General features: G+C 44.0%; 1 protein-coding gene across 1 annotated transcript in view; it reads right to left on the bottom strand.

The window, feature by feature from the left end:
• The window catches only part of RECK (reversion inducing cysteine rich protein with kazal motifs), a 267919-nt gene that overhangs the window by 66932 nt on the left and 179121 nt on the right, over window positions 1–21866 (bottom strand). Inside the window, exon 10 of the mRNA XM_029286596.1 lies at window positions 6514–6693. Within this exon, the coding sequence (XP_029142429.1) occupies window positions 6514–6693 (180 nt within the window). The remainder of the gene's footprint in view (window positions 1–6513; window positions 6694–21866) is intronic.

The following is a 21866-nucleotide window of genomic DNA, read 5'->3' as shown; positions in this document are numbered from 1 at the left end:
CACTATATCATCTCTCAGTTCAACATTTTTTTCTTCAAGTTTTTCCTCAAGTTTCTCCTCAAGTTTCTCCTCAAGTTTCTCTTCAAACAGTTTAACAGTGTCCTTTAAGGCATCTTGTAAATCTTTCAATGTTAAAGCTGGCAATGGAGGAGAGGGTGGGGGAGTAGGTTTTGTTTGCTGTGATAACTGTACAGCTGGAGAAGAAGAGCTCAAGCCTTTCTGAGGAGGACGAAAATTCCCCCCCTCCGCTTTGAAGCCATTTTACTTTTTCTTCCCCTCTTCTCTAAATCAATTTATGTAATACAATGTCCAGTAGAATTTTCTCAAAACTGCCACAAAAAGCAAAAACAAATAGTTTGCTCACCAACAGTACCAATAGTTCTGAAACAATAATAATCCAGCAGAAAGTGAAAGCCAAAGTAAAAGTCCTCAGTAAATGAAAGTCTCTATTAAAGAGCAAAACGCCCTTCCACAGCCATTTTTTCTTTTTTTTCTTCTTAAGCTTTAAATCTCAATGGAGAAATTATTAAAATCCGAGCTGAAGGCTCATATCCATGCAGCTCCCAAGCACCTGAATCGCTCTGTCTGCTCCCAAAAGTTACTCACGATCTCGCATAAGCAGAGGTTGAATCCGTGTCTGGCTTCGTTCAAAGAACGGAGGCAGCCCGAAGCGCGGAGAAATCCTTGACTCTGGGGGACCTCACCTCCGCCCCACAGCTATAAAACTGTGAGAGCTCGGGAGTTCTACCCCTATCAGGGAAACTCTCCCCCCTCCCCTTTACCCGGGGAAGGGGATTCCAAGCCGCGGAGCAGCTGTTTGATGCTGCTCCTGCGGCTTTTACACGTCCTCGGGGCAGGCAGCCAAAAGAAAAGCTGCCATCGACACAGGAATTCAAACCGGAAGTCGACAATGAATTATCTTTAACTATGAAGATACACACCTATTCAGAAAGCTGATTTTGTGTTTATATATTCTGAAATATATGCTCGCAGCCAGAACAGCCTATTTCTGGCTTGTCTATGCTATAGACAAGATTCAAGTTATTGAGTCTCAAGTTATTTGAATGGACTCCTGTGTGAAAGTTGGATTTTCCTTTGTTTTCTCTGCACATCTGCATGCATGCATACAAACACAATGTCAGAGCCCATTCCTATTTCATTTCTATCTATCCCTTCTGACTTAAAAACAAATCTCACCTTTCCCTGGGTTCTGCCATACTCCCAAGGGGGAGGGGGATGCGCCTGTGGGATTATTGCTTTTGCTTCCTCTATTTGCTACAATGTAACCTTTTGCTTCTTTTATTGCCTCTGTGTCCGCTGCCCACTACAATGTAACAATTTGCTTCCTGCGCTATGTTTTTCTCTGAACTTTATCTTCCTAAACTGTCAGTTAGAACAAGGGAGGAAATAAGGAATGTAACCCAGTGCCCGGTTTATTTCTACGCTCTCAAGAGAAGGTGCGAAGAATCGCCTAAACATCACTGTTACAACCAGAGCCGGCCTGATATTATCTCCCCCTTCCCACGATAGACTTAACACCTGGGGATTGGCTGGTTTGAACCATCCGGACGAACTATGGGGTGGGGTTTGCTTGGGGACACTTTAACCTATTGAACTGCACGGGAAAACCTCAGATCCTGTCTAGTATGCCTGCTATCAGCTTCTCCTAATAAAAGTTCCTTTTGGAAGAGCCTACTTCCATGAGTTCTGCTTTCTTGGGATGATGTATTGAGGTAGCCCCTGACAGTGGCACACTCAGAAAATAGCGGTCACTTCTAGGATCGCACCATTTGGGGGATGGGAGCAAGAGAATGGCAGGGGAGTGCTGTAGGATTCTTGCAGTCAATCGTAAGGTAAACAACCACTGAGGTACTGCAACAACTGTAACCGGGTCATAAGGGGACCTTCAATTAAGGGAGGGTCTGCCATAATTTCAATTGCTAAATAAAAGCTATCCGTAGACTATTCTTTTAGAATAGCTTTAACTTGGTGTTTAGTTACAAGAAAGAGCTCTTGTGTAATGGTCCCATCAGAGCCTGGGTTAGGAGGAAAAAGAGTTGGAACCGGAACCATCTAATGGTTCCCTTGGAAAAGTTGGAGAGGCCAAGGGCTGAGGATGATGCTATCCCAGGCCCCTCAGGCAGTGGGGGAGATGGTCAACCGGATGGAGAGTTGCCTGTCCTCACAGACACAGGGGAGGATCAGCTGCAGACAGGTAGTTGTGCTGATAAGCAGTAGATCACTACTGATGAGGAACAGTTGCCTCCCTCACTCAATTTAAGGGCACAAAGAGTAGAGCGGAGGCAAGTTCAAAGCAGAGCTGCGGGGCTACTTAGGAGAAAGTCACCCTGCCCCTCACAAGGAATACTTGGTGTGGGTTAACTTAAGAAGAAACTGGGGTGGGGGGCAGTTTGTCTTTGCCAGGAACAATTATTTATTTTGGCTTACACTCCCCTACTCTAAACCTCTTGTCCCCTACCACATGAAGCTTAGGAATATACAATCTCTTGATCTGGGTCTCTTTTTAGGAAAGCACTATGTTGCCAAACTCTCTCCTATTGTTCCTCCAGGTGCACATCCCATCATGTGTTTAATAGTTACCTTGACAGAATAATTTTTGCTTTGGAATTATACTATAGGGGTAATAGTTGGTTACTAATAACTATATTAGCACTTATATAAATATATATTAAAGATAATAAATGAATGATTTATTTTTGTAATGTTTAATTGTTAATTCAGATTAGATTTTGCTTATTATCAGTCATTAGGGTGCTTAGGTTTTAAACAGAAAGAGGAATATATATATATGTATATATATATATATATCTTTGAGTAGGCCCAAATATGGGAGAAAGGAATCTTTTGCCTGTATCAGCTCAAACTAGAGCCATCCACAGGCTTAGCAGTCGCAACTGCGACATTATATGTGTTTTTCAAAATTTGGATTGCTAACAAAGAATTAAGGGAGAACTGGAATAGCCATTTCGAACATTTTAGTTCCTTTCAACCAGACATACCCTTCTGAGATTCGAACCTGGGCTGTCTGCATGTTAGGCAGATGTATTAACCTCTAGGCCACAGGTTCTTTCTCACTTTGTCAGCTATGCAAAAGATTCCTTTCTCCCATATTTGGGCCGACAGGGTGCACCAAACTCAAGATAATTCTTCTCCCCTGTCTCATAGCTGACAAAGTGAGAAAGAACCTGTGGCCTAGAGATTAATACATCTGCCTAACATGCAGACAGCCCAGGTTCAAATCTCAGAAGGGTATGTCTGGTTGAAAAGAACAAAAAGTTCGAAATGGCTAATCCCGTTCTCCCTTAATTCTTTGTTAGCAATCCAAATTTTGAAATATGGTATATATATACATATACCATAAAATAATCCGAACACCAGGATAATACTAAAAACAAAACTGTTTAATTAAAAGCTGAGCCTTTCGTCGGTCAACACTACCAAGATCATCAGATGCAAGACTGCTGGGAGTCCTTCTTATGCTGCCGGGCGGCTTTGCACTCGGCTCCTTGACCTAGTTATCAGTCCATCCGTTCTCTCCATCTGGTTTCTTAAAGGGCCCACGTCCTTTATTGTTTAGTGCCCTCCGAGGTTGCTGTTTCCTTCCTCCTGGATTCAATCACTCTCCGTTTCTGCTTGCCCACTCTCGCGTCCGTCATCCTCTCTAGCCCCATTCCGTGGTCCGTTGGATCCAGATGGAGAGAACGGATGGACCGTTAACTAGGTCAAGGAGCCGAGTGCAAAGCCGCCCGTCAGCATAAGGACTCCCAGCAATCTTGCATCACGCTCTGATGATGTCGGTAGTGTTGACCGACGAAAGGCTCAGCTTTTAATTAAACAGTTTTGTTTTTAGTATTATCCTGGTGTTCGGATTATTTTATGGTATGGATTTACCCAGGATTCGCATTTTTAGCATAATTAGAGACTATATATATATATATGCAGGTCTTGGCATTTTCAGGTCTTTTCCCGTGTTAAGATTGAGAGTATCTTGGCGACGTTTCGACAAGGTCCCACTTGTCATCTTCAGGCTGGGGTCTTCGGCACAAGCACGAAGCCAAAGACCCCAGCCTGAACGAGTGGGACCTCGTCGAAACGTTGCCAAGATACTCTCAATCTTATATGGGAAAAGACCCGAATACGTCAAGACCTGCATACCTGTACCCGTGAAAAACTTTGGCTTCGTGTTCGTGGTCGTGCCATATCTTTATGGTGGGTGTCAGTTTGCTTCATGTATGGATTGGAGGGGTTTAAAGTGGCTAATGATGCAGCTGTGGACTGGCTTCTAGTTTGTGGTCGTACCTCATCATCTGTGTGGGTTTGGGTTTGCTTTTTGCGTGGATGTGTGGTGGTGACATCCTGTGTGGTTTTCGTGAGTGTGGGTCTGGTGTCATTCTTTGTGTTAGGGACTCATTTGCCAATAAGGGCGGGTTTCCAAATGGCTGGTAGGCGGGAGGTATCATCTCGTTTATTCATGCTGTGTGGGCGTTTTTCTATCTCAATGGCTTCTCTGATTATTCTGTTGTTAAAGTGTTCAGTTTGGGCGATAGTTCTGGTCTTTTTAAAGTCAATTTTATGTCCTGTGGCTTTTAGGTCCTGTGGCTTTATGTCCTGTGGGGCAGGCAGTGCATGGGATTTAATGTGGTGGGGCAGGCGGTGCATGGGATTTCATTGAAATCCCACGCACCGCCTGCCCCACCACATACATCGGACAAACCAACAGAAGAATAAATGCACACATTGAAGAACACAAGAACTCAGTCAGAAAAGAGGAACCAACTTCTTCCCTGGTCCAACACCTTAAAGCCACAGGACATAAAATTGACTTTAAAAAGACCAGAACTATCGCCCACCATAAAGATGTGGCACGACCACGAACACGAAGCCAAACAACAGCAACGCAGCTCACCATCTCAAATCCCCCTGCAACTCAGACTAACCCAAGCACAACAAAGCCCCCACCCAAACAGAACACTCCCCCATCCAATCAGAGCACAGCCAACCCCCCATCCAATCAGAGCACAGCCAAGCCCCTTAACCAATCAGAACACATCTCCACCCAATCAGAACATAGCCAAGCTCCCACCCAATCAGTTCAAACCCCACTGGCAGTTAAAAGGAAGAAACAGCTGCAATCTCACATTACTCCTAGAAGCACGAAGCTGAAAACACCAGTCTGAAGATGACCAATGTGACTTTGTCGAAACATCGCCAACACACTTCCAATTCTACGCGGGAGAAAACCCGAATAACCAAAGACCTACATACAAACACCCGCGAAAATCTCAGAAAACACACACACACACACACACACACACACATATATATATATATATATATACATACACACACACATATACACACATATACATATACATATACATACATACATACATACATACATACATACATACATACATACATACATATATATATATATATGAGTGCTTTTTGAACACCCTGTCAGCCTAAATATGGGAGAGAGAGAAGTCTTTTGCCTCCATCAGCTCAATCCAGAGCCATCCACAGGCAGCAGTCGCTTAACTGCGACATCATATGTGTTTTTCAAAATTTGGATTGCTAACAAAGAATTAAGGGAGTACTGAGATAGCTATTTCTAACCTTATTTGGTTTTCATCAGTCAGACNTAATTCTTTGTTAGCAATCCAAATTTTGAAAAACACATATGATGTCGCAGTTAAGCGACTGCTGCCTGTGGATGGCTCTGGATTGAGCTGATGCAGGCAAAAGACTTCTCTCTCTCCCATATTTAGGCTGACAGGGTGTTCAAAAAGCACTCATCCTCTTCCCCTGTCTCTTGTAGCTAACAAAGCGAGAAAGAGCCTGTGGCCTAGGGGCTAATGCTTCTGCTTAACATGCAGACAGCCCACGTTCAAATCTCGGAAGGGTATGTCTGACTGATGAAAACCAAATAAGGTTAGAAATAGCTATCTCAGTACTCCCTTAATTCTTTGTTAGCAATCCAAATTTTGAAATATATATATATATATGTTGTATATATGTTGTACATATATATATGTTGTAGTTAACAAAACCACTATTTAACCATCCAATTTCAGACAAAAAAGATATTCCATCTTATTAAAATATTTAATTTAAAGTTATCAAGCTCTATGATCTTAATTAGTCAGATCCTGGCTGCTTCCTATGACTGACAAGATCTTAACCCATGCAACTATCATTCTTTTAAGTACGAGGGCAATTCGGAAATAAACCTCCGTTATCAATGACAGACACTCGCAGATACAGAACTTTTATTATACACATTAGAAAACTACAACATTATTTTTTGACATAATCGCCATTCAAATTGTGGCACTTGTCATAACGACTTACAAGGTTTGAAATTCCTTCTGCAAAAAAAATCTCTCGCCTAGGAATGAAGCCATCCAGAATTAGCAACCATACTTTCTCCAACATACTTATACATTTCAAAATAATATTGTCTAAAAATATTGAGAAAACTTTTCTTACCTGTTATTAAAATTAGTGCAAAAAGTAAGATTTCTACAACCGAGCTGACAAGGTTCACGTACATCTGCTAAGCAAGTCAACATGGAAACTTCAATGGGATTATATTCACAAAAACGATCAAATTCTTGCCAGCTTTGTGTATTGCCCCAGCTGCTTGTATAAAGTTTAGTGCACACATCTCTAAAAAGAGAGTATAAATATATGTGAAATAAAAAAAATGAAATATTTTATGTTTAAATATACTTTAGCATATAGTTCATAAGACTTTTTGCCCCAACCATAGAAAGGAAAACATAAGGACTGCAAGAAGTTGTAGACTTTTAATTATGTCCAACCCATTGTTGATATAATCATTAAAAAGAGTTTGCTAATAATCTTTTGTATAGTTACTGAAATTAGTTCTATTGGACATACCAAGTCTTACCTGTGAATGCCTAGGACATGCTTGTTATTGTTGTTGTTAATTGCAAAGTTGTGTCCAACCCATCGCGACCCCATGGACAACGTTCCTTCAGGTCTTCTTGTTCTCTACCATCTTCTGGAGTCCATTTAAGTTCACGCCTACTGCTTTAGTGACTCCATCCAGCCACCTCATTCTCTGTCGTCCCCTTCTTCTATTGCCCTCAATCTTTCCCAGCATTAGGCCCTTCTCCAGTGAGTCCTTCCTTCTCATTAGGTGGCCAAAGGACATGCTTAGAATCATACTATTTTCTTCTTGTGTCTTAAAGAAGACACTGTTTCTGTTTCTTCCTGAATTACTGAATATAACTGATGTTTTAAATATTTATACCCTTTTCAAAATAAAAACAGACTGTTCTTCACAATTGCCTGACTGCTCATTTCCTAGATAGCAAACTCAGAAGCTAGATGATGAGTTGCCTATCTCGGTTTCATAGTCTAGAAATAGTGCATTTTGGACACAGCGGTGTCATATGGAGCTACTTTAATTTGCACTCATGCTTAAGTGCAAATTGATATCCCCCATGGAAATACTGAGACATAGATTGGAAGGGGGGGAGGCTTGAAATTCATGAAATTCATGCAGTCTGGAAAGCTGCAACTAATTCAAAAAGAACAAACCAGATAGAAAGGACAGGGATATTAAACTATATACTGTATATTCACTTGCACAAAAATTTAGGAATCAGAGTATGGAAATCCTTTTGAAACTGTTTGGCTCAAAGGCAAGGAAGCAGGCAGGCAGGCAGGCAGGCAGGCAGGCAGGCAGGCAGGCAGGCAGGAAGGAAGGAAGGAAGGAAGGAAGGAAGGAGATGTAGCCATGGGAGTTTATTATACCTTGCTTGGGCACAAATAACTTTTATATAAGGCCTGTCTGCAAGATATTGCCAGTCTTTCAAAGAAACCTGGAATAGTGACAATGGGAGATTTCAATGATTGGGGGTTCTGTTGAGAATCTATCACTGCTGAGTTAAAGGTGCAATAATTTTTTCTCCTTCCTTGTTGACAATCTCATTTGTCAGGAGGTGGATGAAATAACAAAATTTTCAGCTTCAGAGACATTTACTTTATTAGAAGTAATAAATTTAATAAAACAAAAAGCCCACAACTATTCTTTATCAATACTTGTTACAATGCTCTAAACCTGCATCAAAATTTCAACAAATGACTATAGCTTACTCAACAAAAATAATATTTCAGGCTTATTCAGGACTTATTCAGACCTAGTGTGTTTCTATGGCAAAGAACAAGCAAATCATTGAATGGTTGGAAATGTAATAATAACAGTTCATTAAAATGTATTGTACAAGTTATTAAAAATCCCTGCCTCCCAGTCTTATAAAGCACTACTGATACTTCACATGATCTTGATTCTATTCCTCTGTTTCACCTAATCTATACCTGTACATTTGGTATTTCTTGCCTAAGTGTAAAACCTTACTTTTCTCTACACTGAATTTCATTTTGTTAGATAGGGTCCAGTGTTCAAGTTTGTCAAGATCCATCTGGATCTTGAGCCTGTCTCCTGGGATATTGGCTATTCCTGCCAGTTTAGTGTCATCTGCAAATTTATGAGTTCTCTTTCTATTCCTTCATCTAAATTGTTTATGAAAATGTTGAAGAGTACTGGGCTTAAAACGGAATCTTGGGGTAGCCCAATGCTTACTTCCCTCCAGACAGATGTAGTTCCATTAAGGACTACCTATTGAGTATGTGAATGAAGTCTCGCTATTCTTCATTGCACTGCACACCAAAAAGACAATTCCATAATCATGAAAGAGAACCAATATGAAGACCCTATTGCAAAATGGGTAGTAATGCAGCTCTCAACCCTGCCTATGGTCACTCTAGCCTGCAAGTACATGCAAAAATCTCTTATAAGAATTTCTTAGAAAAAGGAGAAGTGGAGCACTGGAAGGAGAAATATGAATTTTTGAAGAAGGCTTCTGCCGAGTTCCAGATGATCAACTCATCATCTTCCAGAGTGTCAAAACCCATAAGAGGGACTCTCTTCTATTTGTTTTTATTTCATTACTCCGGGTTCTGCCATTCTCCTGAAGGGGAGGGGGGAAGATGCTGTGAGCTGTCTCTTTGTTTCTTTCTGTTGCTACAATGTATCCCTTCCACTGCTTCTGCATATCTACTCTTTGAACTGTCTCTCCCTTGATGTTACCTTGGGGGGGGGGGAGAAAGGAATGTGCCTCCAGCCATCTGGCTTATCTCCCATTTCAGAAGGGAAGGTGTGAAGACCCAACAACATTGCTGCCAGCCTGGGAAAGACCTGTGTTATCAGCTCCTTTCCCACAATGGATTTAACACCTGAGGTTGTTTGACCTCAGGTGTGAACTGACCTGATGAACTATGGGGTGGGGTTTTGCTTGGGACTCTTTTAACCTATTGATCTGAGCGGGAAACCTTCAGATCCTGCCTATCATGCCTGCTATCAGCTTCTCCTAATAAATGTTCCTTTTGGAAGAAACCGCTTCCACGAGTCCTGCTTTCTTAGGATGAGGTTTTGAAGTGGGCCCTGACACAGAGTCTCCTGCATTCTGGGGAATCTAGGCGATGGTGGACACTATCAGGTATATACATAAAGACTGTGTGAGTAGCAAAGAAATGCCTGGCATGTCAGGCTAACAACGCCTCCTTGACAAAGGCTTTCCACAAAGGGGAACACCATGGGCACCTCACACCTTCAAAATACAACTTGATTTCATCCAACTACCCAGCAGCAATGGCTAGCAATATACCCAAGTGTCCAGGATCAACTCACTTACTGGATGGAAGCCTTCCCTTGCCACCACACCACTGCTCTAGAAACAGCCAGACATCACCTAAAAGACATAGTTTGGTCTACCTAACACCCTGAATATGGATTGAAGAAAATTTTGTTTTTCAAGTTATCACCTTCGTATTGCAAGCATTAGGAATAAAACAAAACCTTCATGCCTCTTCACACCCCCAATCATCAGGGAAGAGTGGAGAGGGCCAATAGGGAACTAAAAACCTTACTAGGCAAGCTATGTCAGGAAACACATTTATCGTGGCCTCAGGTTCTGCCCATTGCCCTATTATACCTGAGAACCCAACTCCAATAGAACATAGGCATTTCCCCCTTCAAATTACCTTTTGGTAGATACCCTGATATATTGAAAGGCTTAGATCCATATTTCCTTAACTTAGAAAAGGGGGACATGGTTCTGTCTTCTTATCTTTCAGCCGTATACAACTTCGAAAGCTATGGAAGCAGAGTGTGCTAATACAGATGCTGTCACTGGAAGAAGCTCTTCACCCATTTGAGTCAGGAGACTGGGTGTGGATTTGGTCCTTCACTTGTAACAGTCCCTTCCAAGTCCTGCTTACCACAAGGACAGATATAAAACTAGTGGAAAAGGACTCCTGGATCCACTGGACATGCATAAAATTATCTACAATTGATCTCAACATCGAGCATACACAGCACCAAATGTTTCACTTATCAAACTCACCAAGACCCAGAGACTGATCAGTGGGACTAAAAACTCTCTTTGAAACTAACAAGAATAGTGAGAACAGACTGAAATGGCAGGAGGCATGTGTCAACGCTGCTAACATTGGATGTTCTTGCTCTGACAAAATGTGCAGAGCTGTGTGGTATTTTTAGAGTTAACTCAGATGACCTGGGAGGGGAGGAGAAAGAATGTATGTGGGTAATTATGTTAGATAAAAATCCCGCGCTGTAAACGGAAGAGAACCTTTACCCTTCAACCTGATAGCAGAACGTGATTTATGACAGCAGATTGAGGAAGGGAACATGCTGGCAAAATATGTGCTCAGGGGAGGAGAATTTAGATCTTAGCATCCCTCTTCATGCCATGCTGACATTTTGTTACATGAATAAAAGACTTTTTAGGAAAAACAATGCCTGGAAGTTCTTTGAAGTGTTTCATTAGTCGGAACCTTGACATCATGCTAAGATCTCAAACCTTTTCAAATGACCTGGGGTCCTGAACTCCATCCGCTGTTTCTAGGCTTGAGAGGAGTTGGTAAAGATTCAGGGGAGGAAAATCTATCATGAGAAAAGGGAGTTTGCTTGAATACCCAGCAGCTGCTGATAATCCAGAGGGGGAAGCAACAGACAGCATGCTGTGGGAAGATGAATTTTGGCAGACAAATGGCTGGCAGACAAATACAGGTCAGTGGAGAGCTACCAGGTCGCCTGCCACTGAAGATTCGGGTGAGTCACTGGAAAGACTTGAAAAGCTAGAGGTAAGAAGCAGAAATCAGCTCCTGCAGAGAGAAGCCTGCAGCCCCTCCCTTGCAGATCAGACAGCCTTTCAGATCCTGTCTTTCCCTGCCAGGGACTCCAGCCGTGAAGAGAGAGGGAATCCCAGTCTGAGGCCTCTGCAGCAATGGGGAGTTTGGCACCCCCCACAGGTAGATGATCAGCAACATCTGAGCTTGCCACAGCTAATAGAGGCCTTACAACAGTTTGGGGTGGTGCAGAAGCCAGGAGATCAGCAGCTGGTGGGAGGATGACCACAGCAAGGAGATTGGTCACCGCCCCCGAACGTACAGCAAATGCTGAGGGACTTACAGCAACAGGGGGCGTGGCCACAGCCCCTGAACGTGCAACCCCTAGGTATGAACCAGCAACCAGGATGGGGCCAGCAGCCGCAGCCGGGACCCCAACAGGCTATATTTGCAACCTCTTTCAGAGCAACCTTCGATGGGGACCCAGAGAAACTGATTTTCTTCCTCAACCAATTACGTTCTCATTTGAACCGCTGGGCTTATCTCTACCCAGACCCAGGTGCCATGGTTGATGTGATAGCGTCCAGCCTAGAGGGAGAAGCATCCGAATGGCTGAACAATTTATATAATGAGCAAGCCCCCAAATTGGAGGACCCACACATCTTCCTCCTAGGGCTGAGAGAAAGATTTGAGGACCCATCCATTGGCCACAAAGCAGCAGAACAAATCCACAAAATAAAACAAGCCAGCAGGCCTGCCCTGGAGTACATGCGAGAATTCCGCAAGATAGCAGGTTGAATAGAGGGGTGGCCTGAGCAATCCCTAATCCATCACTTCATTGAGGGATTAGACGATCACCTCTCTCAGGCCTGCATCTATCGAGCAGTACCTGATCAGCTACAAGAGTGGTACCAGACAGCGGTGAAGGTAGATGTTAAGCTCACTCGCTATAAGAAGCCTCCCTCACCTGAAATTGAGCCAAAACCAGAACGACCCAGACGACAACCACCCCCTGGAAACCCCCAACAGCTACGTCTGCTGAAAGACCCAGGCCACCTGCAGACCCGCCAATCATGTGCTTCCGATGCGGACAGCAGGGACATCGAGCAGCGAACTGCCAAGTTCTCTACCCCCAACAGCAGAGCAGACTGAGACCCGGAGCGAAGAAGAAACCTGATCAGCAGCCAGCGAGAGGAAAATCCAACTGGATCACACAGGAACTGGTTGCCCAAGTCACATCCCCCAAACAGGAGGATGCCGAGACTAAGGCTGGAGCCTTTCCCGCTCTACCCTCTCTCGACAGCGATGACGAAGGAGAGAATGACCCAATGGTGAGTCGACAAATCCCGCCTTTTTCACTGGCCGCCAAATTTATAATCCCTAAATCGGGGGTACAAATGAACTGATTCTGGATGCACCCGATGTATTATTAGCTTACCCTTTGTCATGAAATTGGGCATACGAGCAAAATTGCTCTCCAAACCCATGAGGTTTGAGCAAGCCGATGGCTCCCTCATGGGAGGGACTCTTGTCACGCAATTAACTGAGCCCTTCCGCCTAGAAATAGGTGAGCAGTGGGAGTTTATTCGCTTCCTGGTGGCTCCAAAAATGACTGAGGCGGTGATCCTAGGGCTAGCCTGGTTAGACAAATGGAAGCCGTTTATCTAGTGGGAGAAACGAATGAGAACTGTGAGACTACCTATAGGGCCTAATCCCCCCATTGATTCAACCGATGTTGCGGGACACCTTAGGCCACCCAATGAACGAGCGCTGATGGCTGCCTCACCGACACCAGGTGAACCACTCATCCCCAATGAATACCGGGACCTGGCGGAGGCATTTAGTGAAAAAGAATGTGATGCCCTATCCCCTCACAGACCCAATGACTGCTCCATCGAACTGGTGCCAGGAGCCAAACTCCCATGGCCGAGAATGTATGCTATGTCCCCTCTCAAAATGGAGGAGATGCAGCGATACGTGAACAAAAACCTAGCAAGGGGGTTCATCGAATGGACCAAATCTACCGTGTGAGCCCCCGTGTTGTTCAAAGAGAAAAAAGATGGGTCTCTTCATCTCTGCGTAGACTATAAGGGTCTCAATGCTGTGAGTGTGGAAAATAAATACCCCCTCCCCCTCCTAACAGACTTATTAACCCATCTGGCTAAGGGGAGTGTTTTCACTAAATTAGACCTGAGAGAGGCATATTATCGGGTGAGAATAAAAGAGGGAGACAAGTGGAAAACTGCCTTCAACTGTCCTATGGGGAGTTATCAGTTCAAAGTCATGCCACTTGGACTACAGGGGGCCCCAGCCGTATTTATGCAGTTGATTAATGAGATCCTACATGATCACTTGTACAAAGGGGATTTGGTGTATCTTGATGATATCCTGATATACAGCACGAATATGACTAATCACATAAATCTGGTGAGAGAAGTGTTAAAGAAACTATTGAATGCCAAGCTTTATGCCAAATTGTCGAAATGTGAATTTCACCAGACCTGATTAGATTATCTTGGCTACAGAATTTCCAACGAGGGTATTGAAATGGATCCAGCCAAGGTGAAAGCTATAATCGAATGGCAGCCCCCAAAGACTCGCAAACAGCTCCAGAGCTTTCTGGGTTTTGCCAACTTTTATCGTCAATTCATCCCTTCTTTTGCCGAGATTGCCCTACCCCTTACAGAACTACTCAAAACAGGCAAAGGAGGAGGGAAGCCACGACCGGGCCAACCACTAGCATGGACGATGGGCTGTCAAACAGCTTTTGAGAATTTAAAGAGACTATTTGCTGCTGAACCGGTCCTAAAGCACCCCTGCCCAGGGGAGCCCTTTGTGATTCAAGCCGATGCCAACGATGTGGCAGTTGGAGCTGTGTTGCTGCAAAAGAACAAAAGTGGGGTCCTACAACCCTGCGCCTACACCTCTAAAAAATATACTGAAAGCAAGCGGAGATGGGCAATCTGGGAGAAAGAGGCCTTCGTGATTAGGTGGGCGCTATTAAACTGGTGACACCATCTAGAAGGGAGCAAGGTGCCATTTGAAGTATGGACAGATCACAAAAATCTAGAAGCACTGAAAACTCCCCGTAAATTGTCCCCAAAGCAAGTGCGGTGGGCATAGTACTTTAACCGCTTCAACTTCACTCTAAAGTACATACCAGGAGGAAAAAACGTCCTAGCTGATGCGCTATCCCGGCTACCCCAATACAAAAGTGAACGGGAGGAGGTTAACGAGGCTATTATCCCCAATCTACAAACTGCCGCTCAACTTACGCCTCGCAGGGTCCCCAATCCTGATGACCTTGGGGTAAAGAAAATAAAATGAGAGCTCCTCACCAATCAATGGTTCAAAGTTAATCAAACCTCCCTAACGTGCAGGGATGGCTTGGCTTACAAAGGGGGGAAATTATATTTGCCCAAAGCCCTCCGTCTTAATGCTCTCAAACACAGCTATGATGTAAAACAAGCTGGACACTTTGGATATTTGAAAACCCTACACCTCACCCGCCGGCAATTTTGGTGGCCAGGGCTGAAACGAGATGTGGAAAACTATGTAAAAAGTTGTACTGTATGTGCCACAATGAAAAGAATCCCAGGGAAAACCCCTGGGTTACTGCAGCCAGTAGCAGACCCTTCTCAACCATGGGAAGAAATAGCTATGGACTTTATAGTAGACCTACCTGAAAGTAGAGGAAATACTGTCATCTGGACTGTGATAGACCTGTTCTCGAAGCAGGCTCATTTCATCACCTGCAAAGGACTCCTATCTGCCCAATGACTGACCAAATTGTTCCTGAAACATATCTACTGGCTACATGGAGCCCCTAAGTGAATAATTTCGGACAGGGGGATGCTGTTCACAGCGAAGGTTTGGAGGAGTTTTCTTAAATTAATTGGATCATCTCAAGGTTTATCATCTGCTTTTCATCCGGCCACCAATGGGGCTGCAAAATCCGTTAACAAAATGGTGGAGCAATATCTTAGATGCTACGTTTCTTACCAGCAGACGAACTGGACTGACCTCCTCCCTTTTGCGGAGGTGGCGTACAATAATTCTGTGCACAGCAGCACCGGCTACACGCCTTTCAGAGTGGCCACAGGAAAAGAGTTCAGCCCAATACCTGAATACCCTCAGGTGCCCTCCGCTTCCCAGACACTTGACCAATGGGTGAGAGGGTGAGAAGAAGTTTGGAGAAACACAAAAATTGCTTTAAAAAAGACTTTTGAAACCTATAAAAAGCAGGCTGATAGAAAGAGGGCTCCCCAAAGAACATTCCAAGTTGGGGAAAAGGTTTATTTCTCAACTAAATATTTACACCTCAAATTGCCCAGCAAAAAATTGGGACCAAAATTCTTGGGGCCTTTCCCCATAGTAAGGATCATTAATCCAGTCACTGTAGAACTAAAACTCCCTAGACTTTTAGGGAGAATTCACCCAGTTTTCCATTGCAACTTGTTGAAACCTTATCAGGGCTCCACTTTAAGATCTCCCCCGAAGAAGGCTCCTGGGCCCCTCATAGTTGCGGGACAGACCCAGTATGAAGTGAAACGTATTCTTAACTCTAGAATTTTTAAAGGGAAATTGCAGTACCTAGTACAATGGAAGGGATATCCGTTGTCTGAAGCCACCTGGATGAAATCCAGTGAGGTGAAAGCTGACAGACTCATCAAAAGGTTTCATGTGAAACACCCCAAGAAACTGAAAAATAATCCTTAACATATGCTTTTGTTTACATTGCAGGATCTATCCTTTTTGTAAGGGGGGCCGGATGTCAAGGCTGCTAACATCGGATGTTCTTGCCTGACAATATATGAAGAAACAGACATGTTTTATTTAACCTGTGTATCACTTCTAGAGTTAAAGTCAGACAATGTTAGAAGGGAGGGGGGATATGTACTCGGGGAATAGTTAGCCATAACAATATTTCAGTACAGTATTTCCAAGGTCAGTTGTAACCAGAGGAGATACGGGAGGGAAAGTTCACACTTCAAACTAATTGGAGAACGTGATTGATGACTGTTAAATGAAGGAGTGAGTTATGCTTTATTACGGGTGATTGGGGAAGGAGTATTCAGTTTTTGGCTTCATTATGTACGTGCGGAAGCTATGTAGTAATAAAAGGATTCTTTAAGGCAAACAAGGCCTCAAAGTTCTTTGAAAAGCTTATTCTTTCGGAACCATGACAGCTTATGCACTGGAGACAAATCCCTTGTGTGCCCACTTGGCCAACAAAGAATGTTCTATTCTATATAAACATATACATATATGGATATGGATATGAATGTGTATATGGATATAAGAAGCCATAATATGTCAGGTTTTTTGTTTTAATTTAAAAAGAAAAAGTTTTTTTTTAAAGAAATCAGTTCAAAATTGTGAAGGTTTTGGAAATCCAGTCCTAAAGAAGCGATCACTAACCTTTCTTGCTTAGCAGCCCAGCCCAGCGTGGGGGGGGGGGGGTATGTGAGTGGCAGGCACATGCGAACAGCTTTATTTGTGCAAGCGACATGCGTGCGTGCCCTCCACTCACACAAATGGAGCTTTGGCGCGAGTGGATGGAGCTTGTGCTCATGCGAGAAATTCCACTTGCGTGAAGTTCCACTTTCATGAGTGGCAGGCACATGCATGAGTGGCAAGCACTTGCGCTCACATGCGTTCCACTTGCATGAGCAGAGGACACTAATTCTCACATGCGAAGCTATGCTCGCACAAGCGGAGGGTGCTTGAATGGAAGGTGCTTGTGCTCATTTGCAAAGCTCTAATCATGTCCAAGTGCTTTCCACTCATGCAAGTTTTGCGCTCTTGCCCACCACATGTGCATGCTTGTCCACTACTCGTCTGAGTGAAGTTTCATGCACATGCGCTTGCCCATCTTTTCCATGGCCTGGTTTTCAGCAAGCTGTGGCCCAGTAGTGGGCTGCCGCCTCGGGGTTGGAATCCCTGCTATAAGGAATGGTTAAAGAATCTTAGTATGTCTACAGAAAATACAACTGAGAAGAGCTATAATAGCAGTCTTTAAGTATGTGATGGCTTCTAATGCAGAACATTGAGTGGTTTAGACTTAGTCCAGAGAGGATGACCAGAATGGGTTAAAACTACTAGGCATCAGAAGTACTTCTTGATTGCACAAACTGTCAGCCAGTAGTACAGGTTGCCATATTAGAGCCACACAACATGGACTTTGTAGTATTATTGTACTTAATAAATAGAATGAGTTTTTCTTGTATTTTTATTTTATTTTATTCTCCTTTTTTAATTGATGTTAATAGCTTATCAAACCATTGCAGACTGGAATATAGAAAGCTCTTCATTCTGTTTAGTGGATGGATTGATTGATAATTTTTAACATTCCTAAATTACAAGATAAAACAAGTCAGGACCATATTAGTTAACAAGCTTGTTCATGTTAATTGGCACCTGGTTTCTGTCTTGGTGGACTTCAAATAACCTTATGACTTTTTCCTCATTAACATCTTACATTTTATGTCCCTAGTTTCTTTGGAGCTCATGTAAATGAACATGTGTTGTATTATGGGATGCAAATATGTAACATGTAACATTAATTTAACTGTAACTTCATGTAACTGATTTCCTATGCAAAGGGCAAGATGCTTTTGTCCTGTTCAATCAACTTTTCTTTTGTAATTTCCTTTGATGTCTTAACTATAAAAGGGAATGTAAGATAGGTCTCAGGGTTCCCTCTGAATGAGAGGAATCCTTTTTATCAGAACATTCTGAATAAATCATAATAAAATGATCTTCCTACCTTGATCTCTTTTATTGGAATCTATGCAAGCCAAGACATGAACCTAGGGCCAGATTTGGCTATCAAATGGTGAAGTGGTGACTTATCTTTCAGAGGAGCTTTTCAAATGGCTATTACATGGTAATTTCAGACAAATGTTATTGAATCTTATGCCAAGCATAGAGTTAGAATAAATAATCTCCCCAGTCATGGATCCTGGATTTTGGACACTTTCTGAAAGTTAGCCCATTAGATACGTTCTGAAAGTTAACCCATCAAAAATCCAGTTTGTCATGGCTGCCATTCTGCTTTTAGCTTCGCATCCCAGCCTGACATTACCAAGGGGAAGAGGGAAGATATTTGAATGTGGGTGGACAAGGACAGGGAAGGTTGGAAGTGAAGCTGTGCCAGCTCTGAAAGTGAGTTGCACCAATCCAGCACAAGGTCAGCCAAAAGAATGCGGAGATAGAGAAGGCGTGAACATAGGGTCATTTCCTAAACAATCTGAAAATTTCTAATTGGACATTGACTGATAATAGGGGGTGGCCAGGGGAAAAGGGAGAACTTAATTGTATCTTTTTCGCACCAAGCTGACAGATTCTGCCTTGCTACTTCTGTATTCGCTTTTGTTCTCAGTAAAGTATATTCTTGGGAAAACAATGAGCCAGAAGTCTTTCTTTGTTAATTAACTTAAGTGAGATGGATCACATTTGGCAAAATCTGCAGTAAGGACCTGCCTGGAGAATAACTTTACCGAGATGGTTACACAAACAATGCCCATCCAGAGAAGGAACCATAGCAGAGGAAGAAAATTGGGACAAGGCAGAGCGTGAAGCTCTAAGGACCCCACAGGGAGCCCAGACAGTCTGCCCAAAGGTGGCAGGGGAGTGGCCTGGGGTTCCAATGGCCATACTGGAGGAACAACCGGGAGAAATACCACACGGCCCAAAAAGTCGATGGTCCTGGAGAGTTGGACATTTGGGAGAAGAGGAAGATCCTTCCACAGGGATAAACGTTGTAAGGAGAAACCGCTGGAAAGCCCAATGCTGATTGGAGAACTCCAAATGCCTTCCAGCCCAACAGCAGAGCAGCTAAGAGAGAAATTGCAGGCACTGGAAGTATCAAACCCTCCAGCACAGGGAACCGCCCAATGCGACCAGGCTCTACAGGCATGCCTCCCGCAGCCCCTACTGTGCCTGCGATCCCTCCGATGGCTCTACCAGCTGTCTCAGCAGCCACCATCCCTACAGCCACCCTGAAAATGGCTGGCATGCCAGCACAAGCCCCACCCCTGGGCCAGGGAGATTGCCCACCACCACTATTGACAGTTATGTTTGATGGGAGCCCAAAGTGCCTGGCTCATTTCCTAATCCAAGTCTGGCATTACATGGAATGTTATGGGGCCGCGCTGCCCAGATGATGCCATCTACGTTGACTCTGTGGCCCTGACCCTAGATGGCGACACAGCATAGTGGCTGGTGGCCTTCCATGATGATGATGCAACCGAATTGGAGCACTTCGACACCTTCATGTGGGCCTTACAGAGATAGTTTACATGAACTGGCAAGCTGAGACCCCAATTCGAAACATCAAGTAAAGAAAGTGGCCAGTGGCGGAGTATATCCAGGAGTTCCACAGGCTAGCCAGCCGGCTAGGAGAGCAGCTCCAACAATTGCTGATAATCCATTTATGAGTGGGTTTGAATAAGGAGCTATACTACACTTGCCGGTCCCGAGTGGCTCCATGAATCCTCCATGGTTGGTACCTGCTAGTCAGTGAAGTAGAAATCGACCTAGCCGAATTTCACAAGCATATAGGGAGAGACAGCCAAGGACCTCAGGGTCCACCAACCCTCAGGGTCTACCAAAGAAAGGGAAGTCTCCATCTAAGCTGAAAGGAGGAGGCTGAAAAAGAGTGGAGGTCGTAGAGTTCTCCCTTTCCTCCAGCAATGGAGAGGGAACTCTGATCCAGAAGCTTCTGGCTGCCCTCAAGAGCAATAGTGAGGGGGACCCGATGGTAAGTGGCACCATCATCCCTGTAAAGGCCAGGGTAGAAATAACAGTGGCTTCCTCAGGACGCAAGGGGCTCCTGATGGTTCTGCTAGACTCTGGATGCATCCAATGCCTCATTAGTCCTGGTGTGGTGAGGAAGCTAGGGATGAGGCTGAGAGAGCTAAAGACCCCTATAGCCTTTTCCCAGTTGGACGAGACAATAGCAGGGGGAGTGCCAGCCACGTTCCTCACTGAACAGGTGGAGCTGAAGATAGAGACCCACAAAGAAAACATCTGATTCATTGTGGTACCAGGGATGACTGAAACTATGATGTTGGGTCTTGCCTGGCTGAAAAAAATGGAATCCCTCTATAGACTGGGAGCATAATTGGCTGAAAGTATGAAAGAAACTCTCCAGCCAAGAGGCAGTTGTAAAAGTAGTGAAAAGCTACCACGAGTCTGCAATTAGAAAAGTGAAAGAGAAAGTCCAAGGACAGTCCAGGTGAGGGAGGGACCAAATTTGTTGATCCCCAGGGAATATAGGGATTTAGATGACGTATTCAGTAAAAAGGACTCTGACATGCTTCCGCCCCATGGATTATGCAATTGAAATATCCTAGGGGCTAAGCTACCAAAGCCCAAAATGTGCTCAATGACACCTTGGGAATTGGAAGAATTCAGGGCATTTGTGGACAAAAATCTGGCCAGGAGCTTCATCAAACCAGCAAAGTTGCGAATAGCTGTCCCTGTGTTATTCCAGGAGAAAAAAGATGGCTCGTTTAGATTATGCATTGATTACAGGGAGCTAAATGCAGTGATGTGGCAGTGGGGGGGTCCTCCTTCAGAAAAACTTAAAAGGGTACTTACAGCCATGTGTCTAGATCTCAAGGAAGCTCTTCAAGGAAGAAAGATGTTGGGCAATACAGGAGATGGCATTTGTGGTTTGTGGGCACTCCTCATCTGAAGGCAATTCCTTGAAGGTGGCAAAATCCCTTTTGAGGCAGTGAAAGTGCTGAAAATACCCAGGAGGCTATCTCCCAAACAAGTCCATTGGGCTCAATATTTCAGTTGATTTAATTTCACACTTCAGTACCTGATCAGAGGCAAAAACGTCCTGGTGGATGCCCTATCCAGAATGCCCCAAAACAACTGTGCAAAGGAGGAGGTAGTCATCTCCCATTATCCTAAACAAGCAAATAGTGGCCCTAACTCTCACTCAGCAACAGAGGCCCCCAAAGAGCAAATTGTGGATGATCTAATGCAGGTGCTAAAAACTGCCTTGGCGCAGGATGATTGGCTCTAACAAAACAAGGAGGACCTATCATTCCAGGACAGATTGGCTTGGATGGGGAGCTGGCTATATGTGCCTGCGAGCCAACAGACCCTGATCCTTCAGAAAAGTCATGATTCCAAAACTGCGGGGCATTTTGGCTTTGTGAAAACTCCCCATCAGGTGAAGCAGCAATTTTGGTGGCCACACATGAAAAAGAACATTGAACATTATGTGGCCAATTACTCAGTGTGCACCTCAGTGGAAAGGCGCCCAGGGAAGACTCTGGTTCTGTTGCAACCTGTAGCCAGCCCAACCGCCCCTTAGAAGGAGATCTCAGTGTAGAGTTATTGTAGAGTTACCGGATAGCACTGGGAATACAGTGATTTGAGATTGTCACAGATCTTTTCTCCAAATAAGCTCACTTTGTGGCCTACTCCAAAATTCCATCTGCTCAAACCCTGGTGAAGATATTCATTCAACACATCTACCTACTGCATGAGGCACCTGAACACATCATCTCAGACCGTGGTGTCCAATTTACCTCTAGCTTCTGGCAGGAATTCCTAAAGATGTTGGGCACCTCCCAGGGGTTAAGCTCCTCCACCACCACTCCCAGACCAATGGAGGCTGTGAAAGAGCTAAGGGTGTA

Source organism: Protobothrops mucrosquamatus, unplaced genomic scaffold (assembly GCF_001527695.2).
Source record: "Protobothrops mucrosquamatus isolate PMUCROS unplaced genomic scaffold, P.Mucros_1.0 scaffold_217, whole genome shotgun sequence".
Classification (NCBI taxonomy): domain Eukaryota; kingdom Metazoa; phylum Chordata; class Lepidosauria; order Squamata; family Viperidae; genus Protobothrops; species Protobothrops mucrosquamatus.
Note: the sequence above shows the minus strand (reverse complement) of the source record. Positions and strands in the feature narration are given on the sequence as shown.